General features: G+C 42.7%; 1 protein-coding gene across 3 annotated transcripts; it reads left to right on the plus strand.

The window, feature by feature from the left end:
- The first annotated feature begins 12067 nt into the window (after positions 1-12067).
- Positions 12068-21357, plus strand: SNRNP48 (small nuclear ribonucleoprotein U11/U12 subunit 48). Of its 3 annotated transcripts, none has more exons than XM_067291015.1 (9): positions 12068-12484; positions 12601-12714; positions 13091-13151; positions 13865-13939; positions 16761-16949; positions 17877-17998; positions 18441-18556; positions 19570-19731; positions 20646-21357. In XM_067291015.1, the coding sequence occupies exons 1-9, from the start codon at positions 12449-12451 to the stop codon at positions 20683-20685; spliced, it is 915 nt and encodes a 304-aa protein (XP_067147116.1). In that variant the 5' UTR covers positions 12068-12448; the 3' UTR covers positions 20686-21357. The 3 variants fall into 3 exon arrangements, with proteins under 3 accessions (XP_067147116.1, XP_067147115.1, XP_067147117.1); XM_067291014.1 differs by having other exon boundaries at positions 12071-12484; positions 19567-19731; XM_067291016.1 differs by lacking the exon at positions 12601-12714 and having other exon boundaries at positions 12075-12484; positions 19567-19731.
- The last annotated feature ends 653 nt before the right edge of the window (positions 21358-22010 follow it).

Below are 22010 nucleotides of genomic sequence, written 5' to 3' on the forward strand. Positions count from 1 at the left end.
AGGGAAACCAAGAGTATAATCTCATTAGCTAATCCGTATTACTGCACCTTTGCATTTGTCCTGCACAGTGTTTTTTGGAGGAACAAGGAAACCTTTGTAACATGGGAACACATGAAAGACCACTCACATGAATGTCTTTGCAGAGAAGCTGCAAGGTTATCTTCCTTATTGGCTACAAATCATCACCTGTGAAATAGAGAAAGGAGAACTGACAGGGGCCTGCCATAGCAGGCTTTTACTGTCTAAAGGGTTTTGGTGTATTAACACTGTAAAAAGGTGTCGAGATGATTTAAGGTGTTAGTTTCTTTTTCCACATGATTCTTCTCTGATGCTGCTCCCAGGTTTCTGCAGGGAGCTACAAGATCTTTGGCAACTATGCATTTTCTCCCTCTCTTAGGATTTTTCTCTTGCAGTTAAGGGATTCTCTGGCACCCTTAACATGGGCACAGTGATACTAGTTACCTGGATAATGTTGTCTTCTGAAGTTTAAACACATAGGGACAGAAATAATGTGCTCTGACCACTGGCTAAAAGCAAGGCACTGCATATTTAGCCAGAGTGCATGAAGCCTTGTTGTCCTGTCAACATGTTTTATACTTGGTCACCACAGAGGTGACACGAACCCCAAGAGGTCATCTGCCCAAACATAGGAACAAACATACTCATGCTGTCAGTTTAGTATTTAGCTAATCTGTTTTACAAGCTTCCCTGATTAGAGTTTCCACACCTTCTCTGACAGCTTATTCCAGATCTTTTTCATTTTTGAAACGCAGTGCCTCCAACAGAGAGGCCCTATCAGAACGCAACCGAATAGAAGAAATTCTTGTAGAATTACTTGTAGGTCTTGTTGGCCATGCTCATGGTTATACCTATTTCACAGCAGTCCGTCATATGCTCATGTTCAGTTTATGATCCTCTGTAATCCCTAGAGGCTTTTCTACAACACTTCCTAGCTATTTGGTCCCAATTTGTACTCATGAAATTGATTACTCCTGCCCAAATGTAGTGCTTTGCACTCGCCTTTACAGAATTTCATCCTGATTTTTTGCAGTCTGTTTCTCCAATTTGTCAGCTTTAAACTCAAATCCTGTCCTCAGTGTATTTGGAGGAGGGAGGTAGAGTAGAGATGTATAGAATATGGTGACATTAACCTTACATCCTTAGGAAAGAGGTAAAAAAGGCAACACGAAAAGAATTCAAGGCTTATCATGTTGCACTGACTCTGTAGTACATTTGCTCTACAAGGGAAAAACAGTCACTCCAAAATTCATTCAAAATCTGAAAGTTCAGCCTCTTGCAAAATTAAAATTAGCAAAATTCAGTTTCTGCCCCTGTGCAATCTGATGCTCTCCAGAAGAAGACCTACATGGACATCAGAGAATGCACAGCTGGGCTCGCTGCATTCAGAAGTACTCAAATCCAGCAAAGCACGCAGACATGCACTGTCAGCACATGGCTATTCCCATTGATTTGAAGTCACTGAAACTTTAAATCAAAGCCTGCTTGAACCTAAATGTGTATTTTGTGCTTTGATGGGTCAGGGCTTTAATCAGTCTTTAGATGATCTGTGAATACTGGAATAAAAACCTTGCTTCCACAGCTATACTGGGCTGATGGGACCAAGGGAAGTATGTTATAAAAGTTTGTTATTGGCATTTAAACAGACAGCAATCCATATTTTTAATAAAGGCACTCATGGTAAATATATAGAATAAGGAAGTTGAACTTTTTACAGGCTTGCTTTTAGTAGAAATATTATTTAATTCATAGGAAAATTTGTATTTTTGATAATGATTCCAGTATTTAGCAATGGCTATTTTGGTCTGTTTGTTTGGAAGCCTCTAATAGCTTAGTTTGGTTGAGCTCCTTTCCGAGAGCTTCTTCTAACTGTATGACCATCTGTTATCTACCTCGCTTTTTTTTCTTGCTTGTTTTCACACCAAGAGGCTCTTTAGTTCATTTTAAATGAGGGCTGTTTGGGGAAAATAATACTGTAATCTTTGGTTGCTTTTCCCACTAATTAAATAGAAAACATCCCATGACAAAAAGTGCTATTGAATTTACCAGGCTTAGTGGAAAAAGGGTGTGTGGGTGGATTTTGTCAAAATCTACAAGGCTCTACAGGTAAGCCTCTAAAATCTACAGAATGTAGTAATTATTATAATCCTTTAGTGCCATCCTAGGTAAGTTCTAGTAATTTTAAATTAGACAGAACAGCTAAAAAGATCAAGAGAGACCCACGTTCCTTACTAATACTTTCCTCTTTCCTATATGTTTGTGTGTTTGTATACACACATACACTCTTGACCTTTTACATATATATGAAAGATATCTATATAAATTTTAAATATATTTATATAATATAAAAATCTGCCTCATTTCCTTGGGGATTTTCTCCTCAATTAAAAAAAAACCCTCTAGCTTCCAACTCACACAGGACATGAGTGAAGTTGGAGAAGTATAGGGGAAAAGAAGAAATATTGGAAAATTCTTAGGATCTTCTTGAAAAATGTCTCCAGACAGAAGAACTTGGAAGCCTGCTTTGTTTCTGGAAATTGTTTTCTTTAATTTTGAACTCTGAGCAAGAGCTAGAGAATACTAGATTGAAGAATGGCTACTAAGGGGAAGAGTTTTAAAAGTAGTAATTCTGAAATGCCAAGCTGAAGGAATCTTGCCTCACTTCCATCATCATTTTTTCATAAGAAACAGAGTCCTGAGAAATCTTTTGCCTTTAACCAACTGACATTTCAAATTGAAGAAAAAAAAAGATCAAGGAATATCTGACAAGCTCTAATAATCTCTGTGTTGTGTGAAACAGTGTTGCAACAGGATAAACCATGGGCAACAACAGAAGCAATCTCAATTCATTTGAGATCTTAATTTTCAAAGCCAAAAAGTCCCCTTGTTGGCTGCAGCAGGCAGGAGCACTTTACCGCTGTGCAGCCTGCCTGAATTTGGCACTTTGGCTTGTCCTGCTGTGGCTTCGCTCTGCACTTGGCACAAGCTCCTTCAGCACAAACCTGCTCCTCTCTCCGCTCCATTGCCCCAGAGAGGAGTTCCCTGTGCCACAAGCAGCAGCAGCAGGGGCACAGCGGGAGCTTGCCAGAAGCTGGTGGGTTACCTGATGCAGAAATCAAGTAACGGGTACTAGCAAAGTCTTGCTGAACATCCCGTATGTCTGTATGGGGTCTAGCAAATAACATGCAGCTTCACATCAAAAGCCTTGTAAATGCAGTGTTTTAGTCATCTTATGGCACATATGTTAGGGAAGAGTAATTTTTCTCCACAGCCCCTTTGTCCAGGTACATTAGATGTATGCAGCAGGCAGGACTGTGAGAAAGAATAAGTCTTAAGAAAACATAGCAGACATTTTGTTTGAGGAAAGGGAATGTGCCAGTGTGCTGGGCAACCGCAGCAAAGCATAGTGGGGCTTTGCTTTGGCTTTATAGAGCTCCACCTGGTGTCAGGCCATAGCCATGAAAATATTTCCAGAGCCGTGCACATTCTTTACAGGAGCCAGATACAAAGCTTTTCTCCTTTCTTCTCCTCTGTGTGTTTAATGCTTTGCTGTGAACAGTTTCTGAAATACCTTCTCGGGTAGGGTTAAACGGTGTGTGGTGGGTACTTTGGGGCTAACCCTACAGGTACCATCTCAGTAACAAGGGGAGTTTTGCAGCTAGTATTTCAAAGAAAGGAGCAATCGACATTGGCTCTTAAGCCGAATATTGTTTATTGGGGTAAACCGATGGTGGCCTCCTTGTTCATCAGTGTGCTCAGGCTGCTCAAACATGAGCAGTATATATTGTGTCCCTGGGCAATCCCCTTAACATGAGCAGTGGCAAACCTTGGGTGCAACCTGAAGCATGCTTCTGCACCAAAGGGCCGCGTGGTATAAAATAGCACTGACCCACTTAATCAGACTTGCTTCCTACAAGCAACTGGAGGCAGGGCTGAGGTTTTTTAGTGGTTATGTAAGGGTTTACAACTTGCTGTATTGTTAGCCCTATGTATGCAATGTTGAAGAGAGAGAGGAGGTGGGCAAGAAGCTCTTTCCTGCCTTCCACTCTGCGACTGCTGCCTGACCGCTTTAATCAGCAGCCCCTGGGGCAACCCAGGGAAGAGCCAGGGGAGCCCAGGCATTGGGGAATGGGATTCTGAATCTGCAGCACTGGGGTTTAGGTGTGCAAACAAAAAGCACAGCCTAGCTTGCAGGATCTTGCATGATTCAGTGGTACAAAGTAGCGGTTGCTTTTTTCCAGTACCAAGTAAGGAACTTTAATACAGCTGAGACAATGCTATTATGCTTTGCACTAGTGTGTGCTTTAAATCAGTGTTTCTACTTGCCTCTTTGGGTTTCCTGTATAGCCACCTACAGCTTAGAAAAGGCAAGACTGAGTTTAAATATCTTGACTTCCCCCAAGTGCTGCTGATATTACTAGGGACTTCCCAACCCATACTGCGCCATGGTACATCTCCAGTCCTGTAAGAGAGGCAGATAACATTACTCTTACTGTACTGAGAAGGGAGTCACTAGCAGGCTTGTGAATAGAGGCATGGCTTGCAGTGGAGCAGCTCCAAATCCCCTGAGTCAGTCACAGTTTTTCAAAGAGAGGCCTCCCAGCACTGTGCTCTTGATTATCCTGTTTGTAATCACAGCCATAGCCATTAATACTCTGCTTCCCGAGCCAGGAATAGACTGCAGTAATTCAGGTGCTCAGCAGCCTTACTGAGAGTTGTGCAATTCGCAGCCCTGTGACTGACATCTTAAATTAGCTCATCCTCTCTGGGAATTGCTCATACAGTATGTAGCTCACCCACTAATGCAGCGCGTGCCACAGATAAGTGAGGCTGAAGTACTCAGCTTGGCTCTTCAGCTGTGAATCTGGCTTTTCTTATACTTGAGTTTTCAGCTTAAATAGCACAGTTTTAAAGTAGCTCTTGTAACACAGCTTGTGATTGTGCATATGTATTACATGGACCTTGGATTAATTATTGACATGCTTTTCCTTTGCTGACAGATTTTGCTTATGTGATTGGAGATGTTGTCTTAAGGTATGTTTTATTAGTGTTTCTGTATTGTACTCCTGCTTTGCTGGGTGAGAGATGTATCTGAGGTGAGGTGAGGCACTTCACTGTAGAGTGTATTTGATGGACATAAAGAGCAACAGACCTGAGGTTCTGCCCGAACATCTGGAAAGTGGAATAAACAACCATGAAGAGAAAATAGCCTTATTCTTCATGCTGCAGCTTTAGCACACTTGTAGGGAAGCGCATGCCGGGGTAATGTCCGTGGGGTCTGTGGGGGCTGGAAGGGAAGATGGTGCCAACACATTCAGTAAAGGCGAGGGTGAGGGTGGTTGCTTTTTCTTTCTACTACAGTCAGGCCACTGTTTCCTCTGCAAGTCTGTGACTTGATGTAAGAAACAAAGCGCCTGTTAGGGGACACGCAGCAGTATGGCAGCATGGTTCAGAAGTGCAGAAATAATGATGGGCTGAGCAAAACAGGCTGTTTTGCTCGGTTTGGGAACATTTCTTGTTTGGATGTAATGTAGTTACATCACAGTGGATCAGTTCCTAATTTTCAGTGAAGGTTTTGAATACCAGTGAAGAGAATCAGAAAAAGCTGGGAACATGCAGCTGCTGACACAATGGGAAGAACGCTGAATTGACAGGAATGACCTAAAAAGCATAGGCCCAACTGGGGAGGAAGTGAGGGGAAAGACTGCAAGGAAATAAAGAAGCAAGGAAAGGAGCCTGCAGTGAGAAACAGATGGATATAGGGACCCCAGCATGTGGGTGGTGAGCTCAGTTCTTTAACTTCAGACTGACTCCCAGGCACATGTGTGTAGAGTCAAGAGAAATTGGTCAGGGCACAGAATTTGAAACTGTAATTCAAGCATGCACAAATGCCCAAGAGTTGTTTCTGACCACAAGCAAGTAGGAGTTGTATTTTATGTCTCAGCTGAGAGGTTGTTCTTACAAATGTGATGCAGCTGGCAGACCCTGGGGTGCTGTTTTTGTGCTGAGCCTGATGAAATTCCATCACTGATGAACTCAGCAAATACAGTGATCTGAATTACGGGACCTTGGGAGAGCTAAAGCCAATTGTGTTTTCCCCACCGGCAACTATTTAGAAGGACCTCTGTTCTCTCTTGCACTTGCCTTCTCCTTCACTCCCCCATATGCCTGGAAAATTTGAGATGGTGTGACCATCTGAACGTATGCCAGTCTCTTCAAAGGGCATCTGTAATTCACTGTGCTAATCCTCCTGAAAGAGGAAGGATGCTTATAGGCAGCACTTGCGAATCCCCACCCATAATATTAAGCTTGTTATAAAACCTGGCCTGTCATTGTGTCTGCTGACTCTTGTTTCCAAAGGAATTGTTGGGGGTGAGTGAGTTTCTCCTTCCTGAGGACTTCCTTTGAAATGTTGCTTCACCTTAAAATAATATTGCTTGGTTCACACACCTTATGAAAAGAAATGGCAACACCTAGAGACGGCTATCATTATTCACTGCACTAACAGTGCTGAGCACAACAGGCCACATTTTCAAAGTGACCTCTAAAACTGTACAAATCTGCAGATGTGGCAAAACTCTATCCAGTACATGTCCAGACATCAACTATGACTTACCGTTGGCTCCATGCAGGCAAGGATTGCCTGGAGACTGCGGCATACACACGGTCCCTAGGTTAGGAGCCTAAGTTCCCTGCATCCCCACAGAGCAGGGCACATTGAGGATATGCAGATGTGAGGGGGACTTTGGCACTAGCTGAAACGGGCAGCTGACACATAACTTCTGTGCTGCTCTGAGGCTTTTGCATTGTTGTAAGGGCTGAGAGCGCACTCACATCTGTGCTGTTTTGGCTCCCTGTTGCCTTGCTCAGGGTGGCAGTTCATTTGCTGGAGTGTGGAAGGGCTCCAGCTGGATGTAGTGCAATAATCTGAAGCTGGCTCACTCTGCAGAGTGAGGTGCTTCAGAGGTTACAGGCAGAGTTATGGTGTCCCTCCCTGGAAAGCACTTTCGTGCATCCCATTACCAAAGGGTTGCGTGGTTAGCAAGGACACTACACACCCCAGCTGATTTTTGGCAGCTGATCAGCTGGGCAAGTTTCCCATGTTGGGAAATAAAGTCCCATTAACACGCATCAGGCACAGACATCAGTGACCCAAGGACAAAGGCCTGGCATAAAGCTGTGACAGCAGCACACAGAGCAGCATTACTCTGTTGCTGTACTCTTAGATATATTCACATAGGGAAGAAAATACAGTGAACTCTTCATTTGGGTAATACCTTTCAGTCAGGTAACAAATTTACAAATATTTAATTCATTAGCTGTTGCTCTGGGGTGGGGAGCTGTTACTGGTAGGGAAAATGAAGCAAAGAGGCAGTAAAGCATATATTTTCAGGATATTTCAGCATATTATCAGTGCCTCTGCTGTCCTCTGCCCCACTGGACACCCAGGCCCTGAGATTTGTACATGTTGAGCACCCACCATTCCCACAGAAATAACAATATTAAGTCACTACCTCTGATGAATACAGCCAGTACCTTAGTCTAAAATCATGATTTATGACACTGACACTGAAGGCCCCACTCCAGCTTTTCTCACACTTCCCCCAAACCCATTATACCCACCCTAATGCTGATGCTTTTAGGGCTGTGTGTAACCCTGAGTAGCTGCGGGTATTGCCAGAAGAAATGCTCCTCTTCTTGCACTCCCAGCTCCATATTTATACTGGATTATGCATAACGTCAGGCTGCCTCTTCATCTGAGTCAGCTGGCTGACTCTGTGCGGTGGCTTTACAGCTCCAATGGGCACAGCTCAGCAGCTCCAACGCAGCATGGTGCTCGGCACGCAAGGACTCTCCCGCTCAGCCCACGCTCACTAGTGGGGAGCTATCAACGCAAACTATGGCAAAGCCCGAGCTTCTGGCTAGGGTACAAAGCCTCACTGCAAGCACCAAGCTCGAAAGCTTCCCCAAGAAGACTGATGCAAGGAAATAGCAAGCAGAGGAGTAAGTTGCTGAGCTCTTGATTTCTGTGGAAGCAGAAATCAACTGGACACCAACTGTGCAGTTTTAAAAGAAAACTGCATGCTCTTCTATCCTCCCTAGCCAGGAGCACAGGCAGCCCAGTGCTAGAAATGTATCCACACCTTGAGTGCACAGGGCATCAGCACAGCTGAGCAGGAGGCAGAGGCTGAATCACTGGCCAGGAGCTGCCAGTTTCCACAGTTATTGAGTCTCAGCCACATTTTGGTTTAGTTTGTTTCTGTTTCAGCAGTAATTGTGACAAAAAATGTGAAACTGGCTCTCTTTTTTCACATTATCATTAATCACAATGAGTATTAAATAAATGAACGTGCTGAGAGCAGACCACTAGGCCATGGTCTGCCAGGCTGTTAGCAATCCAGGAGGAAAAGGCAGGTGAGGAGGGTGAGGCTCTGAGCAGCCAGGAGGGATTGCCCTGTTGGAAAGCTCGGAACAGAGAAAGAACGGAGGGAGCAGACAAAGGATCAAAGACTGCAGTAGAGCAACTGTGAAGGCACTAGGGCTCAAGCGGAAAAATCCATGCAAATTCAAAAACACACATAGTAAAACTTCATCATGTAAGAGGACACTGGATTTACCTCTGACTGTTTAACAGTGAATTTCCAGCTCTACCCTGTGAATCTGTTTTCCATCAGTATTCCTGCAGTGATATTTCTTGTCACTGTGTTTAAGCACAGCCGGTTACAACTCTGATATGGGGCATCATCAAAAGATCAATTTATCTTTAAAGATATTGATCTGATAAATTGGTATCATCACACCTCTGCAAGAGAGCACATGGTGATGTAGAAAGAGGGTGCTAAAGAGTCAGTAAGGCATTAACAGAGATCCTAGAGATGCCACCTGTGAATCAGTTTAGAAGTGTCCAGTGCAGTGCAGTTTGTAGATATACCTTGGGTCACAATTGTAAACTAGACTAAGCTAGAAAACAATAAGCATTAAGATGCAGGAGCCAAGGGCCTGCAGCAGGCTCTGGGTGGTACCAGGCTGAATGAACAAGCCAGCCTGGTAAAGGCTCTGGCTAAGCGAATTTTGTAAAATCTGCCCATGCCATGAAGAATATTTCTGTTAACCGATTCATGTGTGCTAGAGAAATTCATTTCATGTCCCTGCAGATAACATAGCTGATTCAGCTGAATCTGTGCTACAGATTTTGAGTGTGGAATCTTAGCTGAAGTCTAAGATAGCAGGGAGTAATAGCAGCAATGACAAAATTAAAATTTAAGTGCCTGCGTGCTTTATCTTTACAAAATCTCTGTCTAGTTCAGTAGCTTTTGCTGAGTGAAGCCTGTGCTATCAGCCTAGTTATCGCGTGTCCTCCCCTGCAGAAAATGAGTTTGACATGTGGACTCCAGGGGCAAGGGAGAAGAGCCAGTATCACTATACAGGCAAACTAGCAGAGCTGCTCTGAGATGAGTACACTCAATCTTACCACTAAGGTGCCATGACCTCTGGCCTCCCTAGTCAATTCTTCCCATTTTTGTAGTGCAGCATGTGAGTGCACTGGGTGTTAACCAAGACGGAGTTATTTAAGCCCATCTAGGGATGAGGTGCTTTTTGACCTGTGCATGCCCTGGTGGGGCAAGCCCCTGCTTCAGGACAGAGATGGTTGTCTGCCAGGCAAAGGTTTCCTACTCCATGCTCTCTGCCAAGGTGGACTCTGAGAACTTAGTTGCAGATTTGCAGAATATTTTGGCATGGGGTCCTGCAGAAATCTACTATAGCTGCAGGTCAAAAGCTGTCTTTTTGAGTTGCCAAGTCTGCATGGTTTGTCTGGGGCCTTGAAGCAGCTCGTTTCCATTTTGGCTTTTGGGCAGTCCCAAGAAGTTTCTGTTTGTCCTTTGTCTGTTTTTCCCCTGCTGCCTTGCCCTTTCTCTGTCCAGAAATGGGCATGTCCAACATGGTGAGGCATGAGAAAACTATTATAAAGTTATAATGTAAATATATCTTCCCTTTAGAGAAAAATTTATTTTATTCATGAAGTAAATATGCTTCTAAATTAAAATTTAAGCGGTTGCAGAAAGCCTGCAAGGTTTTATTACCAGCAAAAGAAAAAAATGCAAGCTGTGGGTGCAGGATGCTCCTCCCTGCCTATAGTGTGCATATGATCTAGGCTGGAAAGGGTTTTGCTGCACAAAATGAGCCTCCCACTCCCAAATAAGAATCCTGGTGCATAATCAGCAATATTTGGCTTGTAAAAGCAGTGTGATTTCAGCATGGATTCAGCCTGGCACTCCGGGTAGGCACTGAGCAGCTTTGTTGGGTCAGGACCACTGACCTGCCTTAGGGTGCGGTTCCAAACTTTGTGGCATCAGATGTGCAAACAGCTAGATTATCTAGCAGTGTAATTTTGATCTGGAGGAGGCCTAACACAAGATTGTACATTTACTGAATTCCCCAGGAGCACTGTAGTTTAAGGTTGTTTAGCACTCTTTTTGGCAATACCCTGCAGTTTTGGATTGTCCTGTTGCATTGCTGGGAGATTTGTAGCTGGTTCCCACCAAGACTTCCCCTCCTTCTCTGGAGATCACTATTGCCCAGAAAAAGCTTCTAGAAAAGCACCACATTACCAGCATACTCAGCACTGCAAAGGGGCTGGGCATATTCACTTCCCCCCTTCTGGAAAGCCGCAAGCTAGCAGCAGGTCAAGGGGAAATGCAACTGCACAGTTTTCTCTTTCCCTTCTCAGAAGGGACCATGGAGAGTGAGATTTGTTAAAGTTCACAGTACACGGTTAACCATTCTGTTTGATAACCAAGTCACAAAGTCATTGGCCTGCAACCAGCATGGTGCCATGGCGCAGGAGAAGCCTTGCTGGTGGTCAGAGGGTATGCTGCAAACTTGGGGGAGTCAACTAGGAAAGATGATGGCATTGAAAATCTGCACTAAGCTCACCCTTTATTTGATGGGAAACCAACCTAAGCCTGCTATTGCCTGTAAGGAAATGAATTTTTGTAAGCTAACAGCCTTTGTCTCCTACCAGTCAGTTTACTCCTGGAAAGTTTGTAGCTGGAACAGATGGTGTTGTCCTTGATTTTCTTGCAAACTGATTTCAGAAGCTTTATCTTGGCCCTGTGCTGTTCCAGGCCCTGCTGAGGTCTGTGCTAATTAATGCATTTGTGGGTCAGTTTCCAAGGTCCTGAAGAGGGCCTCTACTCCCCCCTCTCTGGGGCCTGAGTACGTTCAGTACTTCTCTCTGGGTCTCAGACAAGGAACTAGAAACTGCTGAGCATTAGGTCTCCGCATGACGGCCTTATTTTGATTAGTCAAGGCACAACTCTGCTGCTAAAGTTGAAATATTAACTGGATGCTGGGATGACCAGACGCCTTAGCACTAGCTGCCTTAAGACTGCATTTACTGTATCACAGGACTGCAACTTAACTCTATTTTTTCTCCCTTACAAAAGCAAAGAAAAGAGGCAATATTCTTGTGTTGTTACATGAACCCATGAACGTGTGTTTTGGAGGAAAAAAATGGGACCTAGAGATCATTTTGAACCATTCAAATGTTCTAGTTTAGTAGAGCAAAATGTCTGTTCTGATTCCGATTTTAAAATATCAGTTTAGTTTATATGTAAAAAAAAAATTAAAATGTTGTTTAATCTTACCAAAATACTGTTAAAAAAAAACGCTTTGGCATTTTATTGAACTCGACTTTTTGTAATTTTGAAGACACAGCTTTTTCTAGCAGAGATGATCAGAACAGTTTTGCCCAGCTGTTCTCATCATTAGCCTTATGAAAACGTGCTAACGTCAGCCAGCGCACGCCAGTACGGCACAGAGGAGGCCGCAAGGGCAGCTGGGGATTGACTATATGTGCACTATAACGTGCGAGTCTTCGACTACATGTGCACTATAACGTGCAACGTCAAAGACCCTCAGGCAAACACAGCTTGCGGGGGGGGGGGGGGGGATGCAGCCGTTACGGCCTCCCGCCGATAGGCAGTGCCCGCTCCCCAGGCACGGCTCTATGGCTCTGCGCCGCTGCGGGCGCTCTTGCCACGCTTCCGCTCTATGGCTCACGGGGCCTCCTTCCGCCTCTGGCGGCTGCCTGTCTCAAAGCGACCGTTAGCGCGCAGGTGCTGCGCTTTGGGTGCTGTCTTTCAGCCTCGGCGCTTCTTTAGGCTTCTTCGTCCTCCAGGGGGTCTCCTCACCGCTAACAGAGGGAGCAGCGCTGCGGTCTGGAGTTCGCAGGCGGCGCGCCCTTCCTTACAGAAAATGGCCGCTGCGCCGCACCGCGCAGAGCGAGACTGAGGCCGGACCGCCCCTGGGGCAAGATGGCCGCCATGGGCCGTGGCTGCGGCGGCGGCCAGAGCGCCCTGAGTAAACATGGCCGCGGCGCCTTCTTCCGCTTCCGGGGGCCTCTGCGGCCGCCTCGCCCTCAGCGGCTATGGCGGCTCCCTGCGCGCTGTGGTTCGGGGACCAGGTAACGCCCGGCCGGGGCGGGTGGGTGGCCCGCGGGGAGGCGGTGGCAGGGCAGGGCGGGGCGGGGGGTGCTGGGCCGCGGCGGGCCCGGCAGCACTGACCTGTGCCCTGCGGCAGGCGGAGCGGGTGGTCTGCCCCTACGACGCGCATCACCGCATGCCGGCGTCGTCGCTGCAGAGGCACGCGGCGTCCTGCCGGCTCCGCAGGATGGGCTACTCCAAGGAGGAGCAGGTGGGTGCCGCGGCGGGTCGGGCCGGCAACCGCCCCCTGTGGGAGCTGCTTACTGGGGGTTTGGAGGGAGTGTGTGTGTTTGGGGCGGGGGGGGGGAGAATGTCATAACTGATACTTTTCTTTGGGGAGTTTTCGTCTTTTCTGCTGAAACGGGCCAGCTGCAGGGTAAAGCCCCACCCTGAGCCCTTCCAAGGAGGGTCCAGTTGCGTAAGTGGCTCCCGGTGCTTGTGGGGGGCTCTGTGAGAAGGAGAGGCCGCTGCCTAATAGTGCGCCCAGGGCAGGCATCCCCGCCTGGGGTCAGAAGGCTTCAGAAGCAGAGCCGGGGGTTGCTGTCACTTGTGTGTTGTTAACCTGCCTGAATGGCTTTGTCTTGCAGGAGGAAATGTATGACTCGAGCTTTTTCTATGAAAAGCTGAAGATACCCACTATTACAATGGGTAAGTGTGCAGCTGGCTGAGGGAATCCTGGACCTTTGCGTGAAAACTGCATCCTTGTAACTGCAGGATAGGAGCATATGACCGCCAGGGACACCCCTAGTGTGGCAGCATCCAGCTCCTCGCAATAACGCACCGTGATGCCATTCGTAACTTCTTAAGATCTCTTAGAGAAACTGAATATTTACATCATTTAAATTTGTTTTGTCTTGTTGTGATACTTTGCTGTAGTTTATAGTCATCGCACTTCTGTCACTGTGTAATTCTGCTCTGTAGGTATCTTGGCCTTTTTCATCTTCAAATCCAAGGAGGATTTTTTTTTCCTTATGTTATTGTATAGGTTCTTCCTCTGTCCTCCTTACATCAAGTGCAGAAAGTGTGTTTGTATTAATATATGTGCTTAGAAGGCAGAAAAACTGGCTCTAAAGTTTAGGTGTGTAGTAGTGGAGCAGAATAAAGTTGCTACATATATATATATATTTGTATGCTTTTTTTCATATCTCTGTAACCCAGAAATCCTTCTTTTTTGTCTCCTCAATTAAAATGTGGAATAGATTAAAATAACGTTTTAGTTCATACTCTAGTTATGCACAAATAAACTACTAATGTTCAATAAAATACCATAAGTCTCATAATAGAGGTTGGGGAATAAAGACTAATCTCTGCCAGGTGCTTGATTTAAAAGTTCTGTGATATTTTATTTTCTCTTTCTGCAGATAAAGATCTACAGTTTCACATTGTTCAGCAAGCTAAAGCTGAAAGTGCAAAAGAAGGTGTAGGCTACAACCAAGGTAACGAGAATATAGATACTGATATTTCTTTGATTCATCTGTGGAGAGCCGCTCTTATCTCTCCCCGCCCGGCTTCCTTGATTCCACTTGTGAATTGCTGCCAGGACTTTTTTTTTTTTTTTAATATTCCTTCCCTTGTATATTTTGGAGCATAACTACCTTCTCTACTCAGGGCAACTAAATGAGGGAATCTGAGTCTTTTGTACTCAAACCCATAGTTCTTATCAGGACTGGAAAATCAGCACTGCAAAATTTAGGAAAACTTCTAAAGCACTCATCCCTCACTTCCTGTCCCACTACCTACAACTGTTTTTTTTCCTGCATTTCCTGATATTAACTTCTGCCCTTTGGGGCTCAAATGCTTCTCAGGCTGCCTCCAACCTTGTTCTTCATGGAATGCTCTGGGGAGCAAAGGAGCAAAGGAACAGGAAAGACTCTGTTTGTTTGTTTGTTTGTTTTTGTTTTTTTTCAGGTTTCACTGTTAGAAATGAACTATATGTGCTTGTCCACCTCTCCTCTGATCAGAAACAAAAAAACCACATGTACTATTATTATGTGGAATTATTTCAAGACCCTGCTGAGAAGTGGTATAATAAATATGCTGTTACCTCTGCGAATTTGATGCAGCCCTTTGCCGCTCCTGTCAACTCATTATTTTCTCTATGTCTCATTTTTCAGTGGGTTTTGTGACCATTCTGGGGTATAGGTGAGGACTAATTAAGGCTTTTCTTTGGGAGTTGAGACCAAGACAGAGTAGAAAAGTATGGCTACTTATAAAAAACACTGTAGAGCCGCAACATATGCTTTGGAAATGAGTGCAACACCTGAAAGATACAGTATTTACTGTCTGCTGACCTTTAATTTGTGCAGGAGGGAAAGTGCATTTGTTCTGCTGTTCTGACTTGACAGTCAAATACAGTAGCACTGGCTGGCTCAGGCATAGATTTTCATGTTGTCTTTGTTTTTTCTGGCTTAGCAAAAGGAGCTTTAACAGTCAGTTCCTTGGGAAGAAGTTTTGTGTGCTTGACGCCATGTTTGGCTTATGTCAGGTGCATTTTCTCTAGAGGGTGGTGGTAATTTAGCAATTTGATGCAAGTACATTCAAGTAGAAAGGAAACAGATGAATCTTATACTGAGTGGTGCATTGCAAAGATACATCTCTGATCCACTAGATGCCAGTGTTTGCTATCCAGTTTTCACTGCAATCTTGCATTTATTTGAAGAAAGCACTGATGCGGTATTGAATTGTTTCTTGGCCTACTTTAAGATTTACTGACTTGGAATTATTTGCTTGATTTAAAGTCTTCAGCAATAAAAAGAGACAAATGGAAAGCATTATTCATTGAAAATTTCCTTTTGACTAACTGTATCAAAGGAAGTTTTTTTTCTTTCTTTTAAAAAATTTCTAACTATATTTAGAATAATGATATAATGGGAAAGGGAGGCTGGTCTTGATCATAAGTTGTGGGATACTTGTAAAATCACAAGCATATAGCTATTAGGGCCCTTTTATGGACTTCTGTGACCCTGGAAAAACAGAGGATTCTAAAAATAAAATACCAGTATTCATATTTAGTTGTTAAATATGTAAGTGAAAAGTTCTGGTTTGAATTCCAAGTATAGTAATGAGGGGAAATGGTATTTTAGGTCTGATTTTGTAAATTAGAGTTACCATGGCTCATTCCTTCCCCTCCACCACCCTGATGTCTTTGCTGACTTTAGTGTGTTTCAAGCAGGATATGAAAGATTGCCCAGCTTCCATTAAGTCCTACTTTGCCTGATGTAGAGAAGCAGTCTCTTTGCTATTGTGAAGATAAGTGTTGGCTTGAAAACGTATGGGTCTGTGTGGGATTGCCTTAAGATTTGCTGTGCCTTGCACGGACAAGGTTTGATTGTGGGGAGCAGGATTATGGGGGTCAGGTCAATGGCTACCAGCAATTTGAATGTTCTCAAGTAAAACACTTTTCTGCAGGCAATATCCTAGAATACTGTATCCTGTATTTTCAGGAAAGCCACTTTGCTGCTGGTGCAATGGATTGAGAGTGGATTTATTGCTTGTTTTGGGGGATGTATGTTTTAACCAGGGAATAGGAAGACAAAGTACCAGGCTAATCATTCAGGGAAAGAAGAGTTAGCAGGCAGTGAGGTTGTTCTGATAACTTTAAGTTTAGATAACGGAACTAATTTGGAGCATCTTGGAAATACCTTTGTAGCCTTTTTAGCTCTAACTGTGATAGTCTATTTTAAAAACTTTGAAGAGAAGATGACAGTGTGAGTGTGACTGATTTGCACAGACAACATTCAGTTATGTAGTCTCTTAGACACTTTGGCTCTTGTTGACAGAACAACAAATAAATTTGCAGCTAGTACTTCACAGAAAATTTTATGAGTAAGATTCACTCACAAGTTAGAGCTGCTTAGACAGCAGCTTCATCCTTCTTGTTTTAGCTTGTAAGCCAAAAGCTGAGATTGATGGGACAGTACACAGAGCTTAACTGAGAACGTTGTTTATTTTAGGGATACTTACAATTTGCTCTGATCTAATGTGTTCTCTTCAAAACATAGGAAAACCCATAACTACAGTGTAAACAATGGGGAGAGGTTATAGAATGTGTGTGTGGTTTGGGGGGATTGGGGTTTCTGTTTTCTTTAAGCAATTTTTATCCTTTCAAATAAAGAAAGATGGAATTCCATACAGTTTTATAGGGAAAGGATGAAAACAACATGGGTGTTTCCTGCATTGTTTGCTTGCTGAGTTTCTCAGTGTTTTCCTATATTGTCCTATGATGCTACTAAAAACAGCTCCCTGGTCAACTTTCAGGATCTTATTCATCACTGCCTGTGGAAGTTCCTCAAAATCACAAGCGTTTCACCTGTGACCTGACTCAAGCTGATCGCCTTGCTCTTTATGATTATGTTGTTGATGAAACAAAGAAACAGAGGTCTAGGTCCCAAATCACAGAAAATGACAGTGATCTCTTCGTGGATTTAGCAGCAAAGATCACCCAAGGTTTGAAAAACAGCCTATTGTTGAGTTTGTCACTCAGAACTTTCACTGTATGAGCTTGGTTGAAGGCCAAATTGAATTTCTTATGCTATTTTTATTGTGGAAAAACATACTGTTCTTAAAAGCCACAGTGAAGACCTGGCATCAGAAAACACCAGTTTGGTATTGCTTTTCTTCTCAGAAAGCCTCAGTGCTCTTTTTTTCAGCACGTGTATTGTGTGTATCTATCTCAGTGGAAGGGAGGCACGTTTGTCTTTGCTGTAACTGACTTCAGGTTACTTAATATTAACAACTTATTGTGAAACTTGTAAGAGTATTTGCTCTAAGAGATGGTGAGATTAAAGATCATTTAAGAATAAAAGCCTAACAAGAAGTTGGCAGTCATCTGATAGAGTTCTTGAGCAATATACAAATAGGTATATCAGACCAGGCTTCTTATCACTATTGAGTCATGCCAGTTTGTATTTATACCAACTGAAACATGTATGTATGTTATTCTGTGGGCCCTGCTATGCTAGGAGGTAGGAAATTAGTGTTTGCCACCTACACATGTAAATGTTTTACAAAATTAGTTTTTCTCAGTCTTTTTGTCCTGTAATAAAACTGGCTTTAAAAAGGTGGTCTGTGTTTTGGAGACATTTGACCAAATTGCAAGCCAATATATTGATTTGGATCACTGTTAGGAGACTTAGATCACATAACAACATTTGTATGGTAGGTTTTTAGTCTTGTGTAAATGTCTAGCAAGATGGTTGGAGAGGAAGCTTGTGCTAAACCTTGTTTCATGACAGTTTCTGGAGAAACTTCTGTTCAAAAGTGACACAACATTTTGTGTTTCAGACTATTATTTCTAAAGCAGCAGAATTATATACCTGCAGGTGCTAATGTTCTGCTAATAATCATTTGCTGTACTTCTAATTTTTTTGTTAGATGATAGTCAGAAAGGTCCAAAGTCCCATCTTGAGATTCTGGCTGAAATGCGAGACTACAAAAGGCGACGGCAGTCATACAGGGCTAAGAACGTTCATATAACAAAGAAGTCTTACACTGAGGTGAGTAACTAAAGAGGAACCTATGAGGCTTTTTGCACACAAGTACTTACTTTATCTCAGCATAAGCAACGGTATGCCTATTCAGACAAGGAAAATGGCTCTCTTTCTCGTGCTTGCATCCTCCCTTAGAGTTGCAAACTGTAGAGAAATTTTCTTTTTTGGTCAAATCCAAAAAAAGTTTATTGCAGCAAGTTACAAATAACAGCAGCATTTCTGTCAGTGTTGGAATTCTGTGAAATGAATGTGAAATACCAACAAGATACAGTTAATGGTCCACTATAAAATGGTGCTGGATTTCTCTTCTGTAAATAAAACTTTCCATTTAAACATCTGATGTACAGCTTTTTCAAGCAGTATAACCTTATGTAGCTGCCAGTTCAGGCCACTAGCATGACATGCTGCTTTTTTAGTTTTTAAATGCATTTTTTTTCATAATCTTCAGGTGATTCGGGATGTGATTGGTGTGCATATGGAAGAACTCAGCAATCACTGGCAGGAGGAGAATAAGTTGGATAATGCAGAAATATGTGAAGGTGGGAAGTCAAAATCTTCAGGAAGGTATGCCACAGTTAGCAAATTCCTAACAAGTGCTAAAAATGCTTTCTGTGGGGCCATCAGCACCCTTGACAGCCTGTAATGATATCCTATTATGTCTTTATAACAGCACATACAAACCTTGTTTGACACACGCACAGTTTATCTTATACAGTTCTATTAAGTTCCTGCTTGAGAAGCTCTGTCTGCATGAAGGATGAGGAAAAATGAATTGTCAGCTTCCTTTCATGGATAAGGAGCTGAGCTGTAAGCGAACCATGTGAATAGATAGTTTTGGTAGAACTGGGGAATTAATATTGCTCCCCTGTGTTCAAATGCCCATCTGTATGATAGCTAGGGATGGAATGACACTTGAAAATACAAGTGCACAATTTTTTCCCCTCCCCACTAAACTGCAGGAAATGCTTTGCTAATGGTAAAAGTGTTTTACATATGCATATTTTGTCTGTTAAGCAACACTACACACTCTACCATGCATTTATCATGGTTCCATTTTTATTACCTGCCAAAAGTCTATTTTGTCACACCTCTTCTTCAAGAATGCTTTGAGATGAAAATGTTGTTAAAACAAACTAAAAGTAGTTTCTGTAGGTGTTTGTGTTCAGCATTAAAATAAAGGTGAATGAAAATAGAAGATGAGGCTTGCCAGGTTCTCCAGCTGTAGGTAGTAGCTTAAGACAGGCAGTTACAGATTTAGAGCTAGACTAAGTGTCTTCTACAGTCTCATGTTTCATGAGCAGAGGTGATTAGACTGCCTCTCAAGGCTGTTCTAATACTCCTATGGTGGTAGGGAATGACAATGGGATGAAAAAGGTGCATGTAAGGAGCATGGACTTGGGCTCTTTTGGGAGGTATTTATTGTATTTCTGGGGGAGATACACAGGCTTTATAAGATATTCCCTCCCTCTTTCTTACACTATTATTAGGTCATTATATTACAAAACTTATTGAAAACAATAGTGACTGTAAAACTTTTTTTATTGAATAAAACCAGTAACATTCTTTTTTTTCAGAAGGGAAGACAGGCGATCAGCTTCAGTGGACTCACGGCAGTCTGGTGGAAGCTGTAAGGATACTGATCGCACAAGACACAGGAGAGATACCAGCAGGAGTCCAAGCAAACAAAAAAGGAGTCGTGAAAGAGGCAAAGACAGAGATTCTCGGAGAAAAAGAGAAAGGTGAGCCTAAATAGTGTCAAATGACTTTGCTTCTGAATTGGGCAGCAGTAGCCATCATGCACATAAGAATTTAGTGCAAAGAGTTATAAGCTAGGATAATCTCATATACAGTATAACAAGCCAGTGACATGAGGCTAGTAACACTATTAAAACAGAATTTGCTGTGATATCATAAACAGTGATCCAAATTTCAGCATTTACTCTCACCTCTCTGAAAGATGATACTCTTAACAGCATGGTGCGGGATTAGTTCTGTGCTGTCTCAGGGTTTTTTTTTTTCTTAATTGGACCATCTGCCCCCCATGGTAGTGCTGATTAAGTGATGTGTGCTTGTTGTGTCTAATGCAGACTTCTGTTGGGAGTTGCACTGGGACTTAACAGACTGGACTGTTTGTTTCACTATGTACATACACTCTCCTGATTAGCTTTTCCAAATTGTTTTGAAGCATCCAGTGCTGTTGCTCTTTAGTAGTTCTGAACATAGTTTTAGGCAGAAGCAAACAGGTGTAGGCCAGATCATGTAGCTGCAAAAGTGTCCTTGTTGATAGCATTACAAGACTATAGGTCTGCAGGACTTGCGCTTGAACAAACACTTAAGCCTGTGGTGCTGGAAGGAACTGCATTATTCCTAACATCTATGAAAGAAATGTTACAGATAACTGCATAGATAGGAATGACTGCTCGTCTCAAAACTGGTTTCATTATATAATTTAGGGTGTACTGCATCACTAACTGCCATTGTGGAATTACATGACACAACTTTGATTAAAACAGCATGGGAAATAAACAGTCTTAAAGCAGTTTACTTTTTTTCCAGCTTAGAGGATATGATTACATTTGACAAGAGCTTTCCATTTTCTGAAACAATGTTTTTCCATTTTCCATTGACACATGATGGTTGGTTGTTGTTTCAGGGAAGAAGACAAGTATCACAGCCATAAAAGAAGAAAGTAGAAGCAAGAACATGAGTGGTGTTTGTTAGCTGTTTAAAAGACTACTCCTACAGGAAGAGCTGTTACTACTGCTAGCGTGCCAAGGACATACAATACTGGCATTGCCTCACAGCTGTGCTTGGATACAAAATGAAGGTCTCAAGTCTGATATGTACACCTTTCATCCTGACAAGAAAGTGTGCAATTCTAATGCATCTAATTAATAAGTTATATTGATGTCTCTTGTCCATTTGAGTGTAGGCTGACAGCAGAAACAACAGGATGAGGAATGAAATCAGAGAGGCTGTATTAGTTGGCTTTTCTGGCCCACAGATAACATATCCAAAGGCTGGATCTGGAACAGGGCTGTACATGTGTTCAGTATGCTGACCTCTAGAGACTAGGCTCAATTACAATTAAAAGGCATGAAAACAGCTGCCCTCCCACCTGACCTTCTGTCACCTCTGGGAACAGTGTTCCAAAAGGACTGAAAACAGAGTTGCTTATGGGATGTGCCAGAGGGGAGAATGCAGATTTCTAAGTTCTCTAGCAGTTTAAACATCTTCAACTGCAGTTATATATTTTTTAATCACTTTTCACCTACTAAAAACAAATTATAGGAAAGTTATTGCTTCCAAGCTCATGTTTAAAGGAAGTTAAGACCAATGTAATGTGGCAAAGATGTTGAGAATAAGCTAACTGATCATCATAAAGCTCTCCAAAGAAACTAGCTGGAAGGTACCAGGGACAATCATAATACTGCTGGTTGGCTTTTCACCAGTTTCCAGTTTCCTTCTATAAATAACTAGGAATAGCAGACTAACATCTAAGTATTAGAAATGTAGAGGTTTAGTAAGATCTAGAGGACAAATACAATACCTTTCCTTATCAGAAAACAAGGCATAGTATTTTTAAACTAGTCATTAATTAGAAAGTCCATTTGAGAACTTAAATATCTTCTTCCATTCTCAGAAGGTCCTAATGATAAGGAAAAATAGATAGTACAGATGCAGTCCTTCCTATAGTTGATGTTTTTTCCAATCACCTCAGTCACAGGGTTCATGTTGAATAGTGCCTGATAAAACTGCTTGTTTAATAGAGCTTATTCACATAGACAAGGTGGTCAAAAGACATGCTATATTGTGTAAGAGTCAAAGAGCTACACAGAAGCATAATGAGATGCACTAAATGTAACAGTCCAGACTTTTCTAAATATAATTATATTTTATTTTCTTACAATTAATTACAAAGTATAGTTAGAAAGATCCCTAATAAAATACATTTTACTCAGTATAAACAAATGAGTGAAAACTCCCAAAGTGTGGAGAGGTGGGAGAACTGTATAAC

This window comes from Apteryx mantelli, chromosome 2 (genome assembly GCF_036417845.1).
Source record: "Apteryx mantelli isolate bAptMan1 chromosome 2, bAptMan1.hap1, whole genome shotgun sequence".
NCBI classification, from domain to species: Eukaryota; Metazoa; Chordata; class Aves; order Apterygiformes; family Apterygidae; genus Apteryx; species Apteryx mantelli.

Bases quoted from the DNA above. Each gene is read 5' to 3' on its own strand.
- SNRNP48 (XM_067291014.1), top strand. From the start codon at position 12,449: ATGGCGGCTCCCTGCGCGCTGTGGTTCGGGGACCAG. The intron at 12,715-13,090 runs GTGGGTGCCGCG...TTTGTCTTGCAG, and splicing joins GCTACTCCAAGGAGGAGCAG to GAGGAAATGTATGACTCGAG. The intron at 18,557-19,566 runs GTATGCCACAGT...CTTTTTTTTCAG, and splicing joins AAGTCAAAATCTTCAGGAAG to AAGGGAAGACAGGCGATCAG.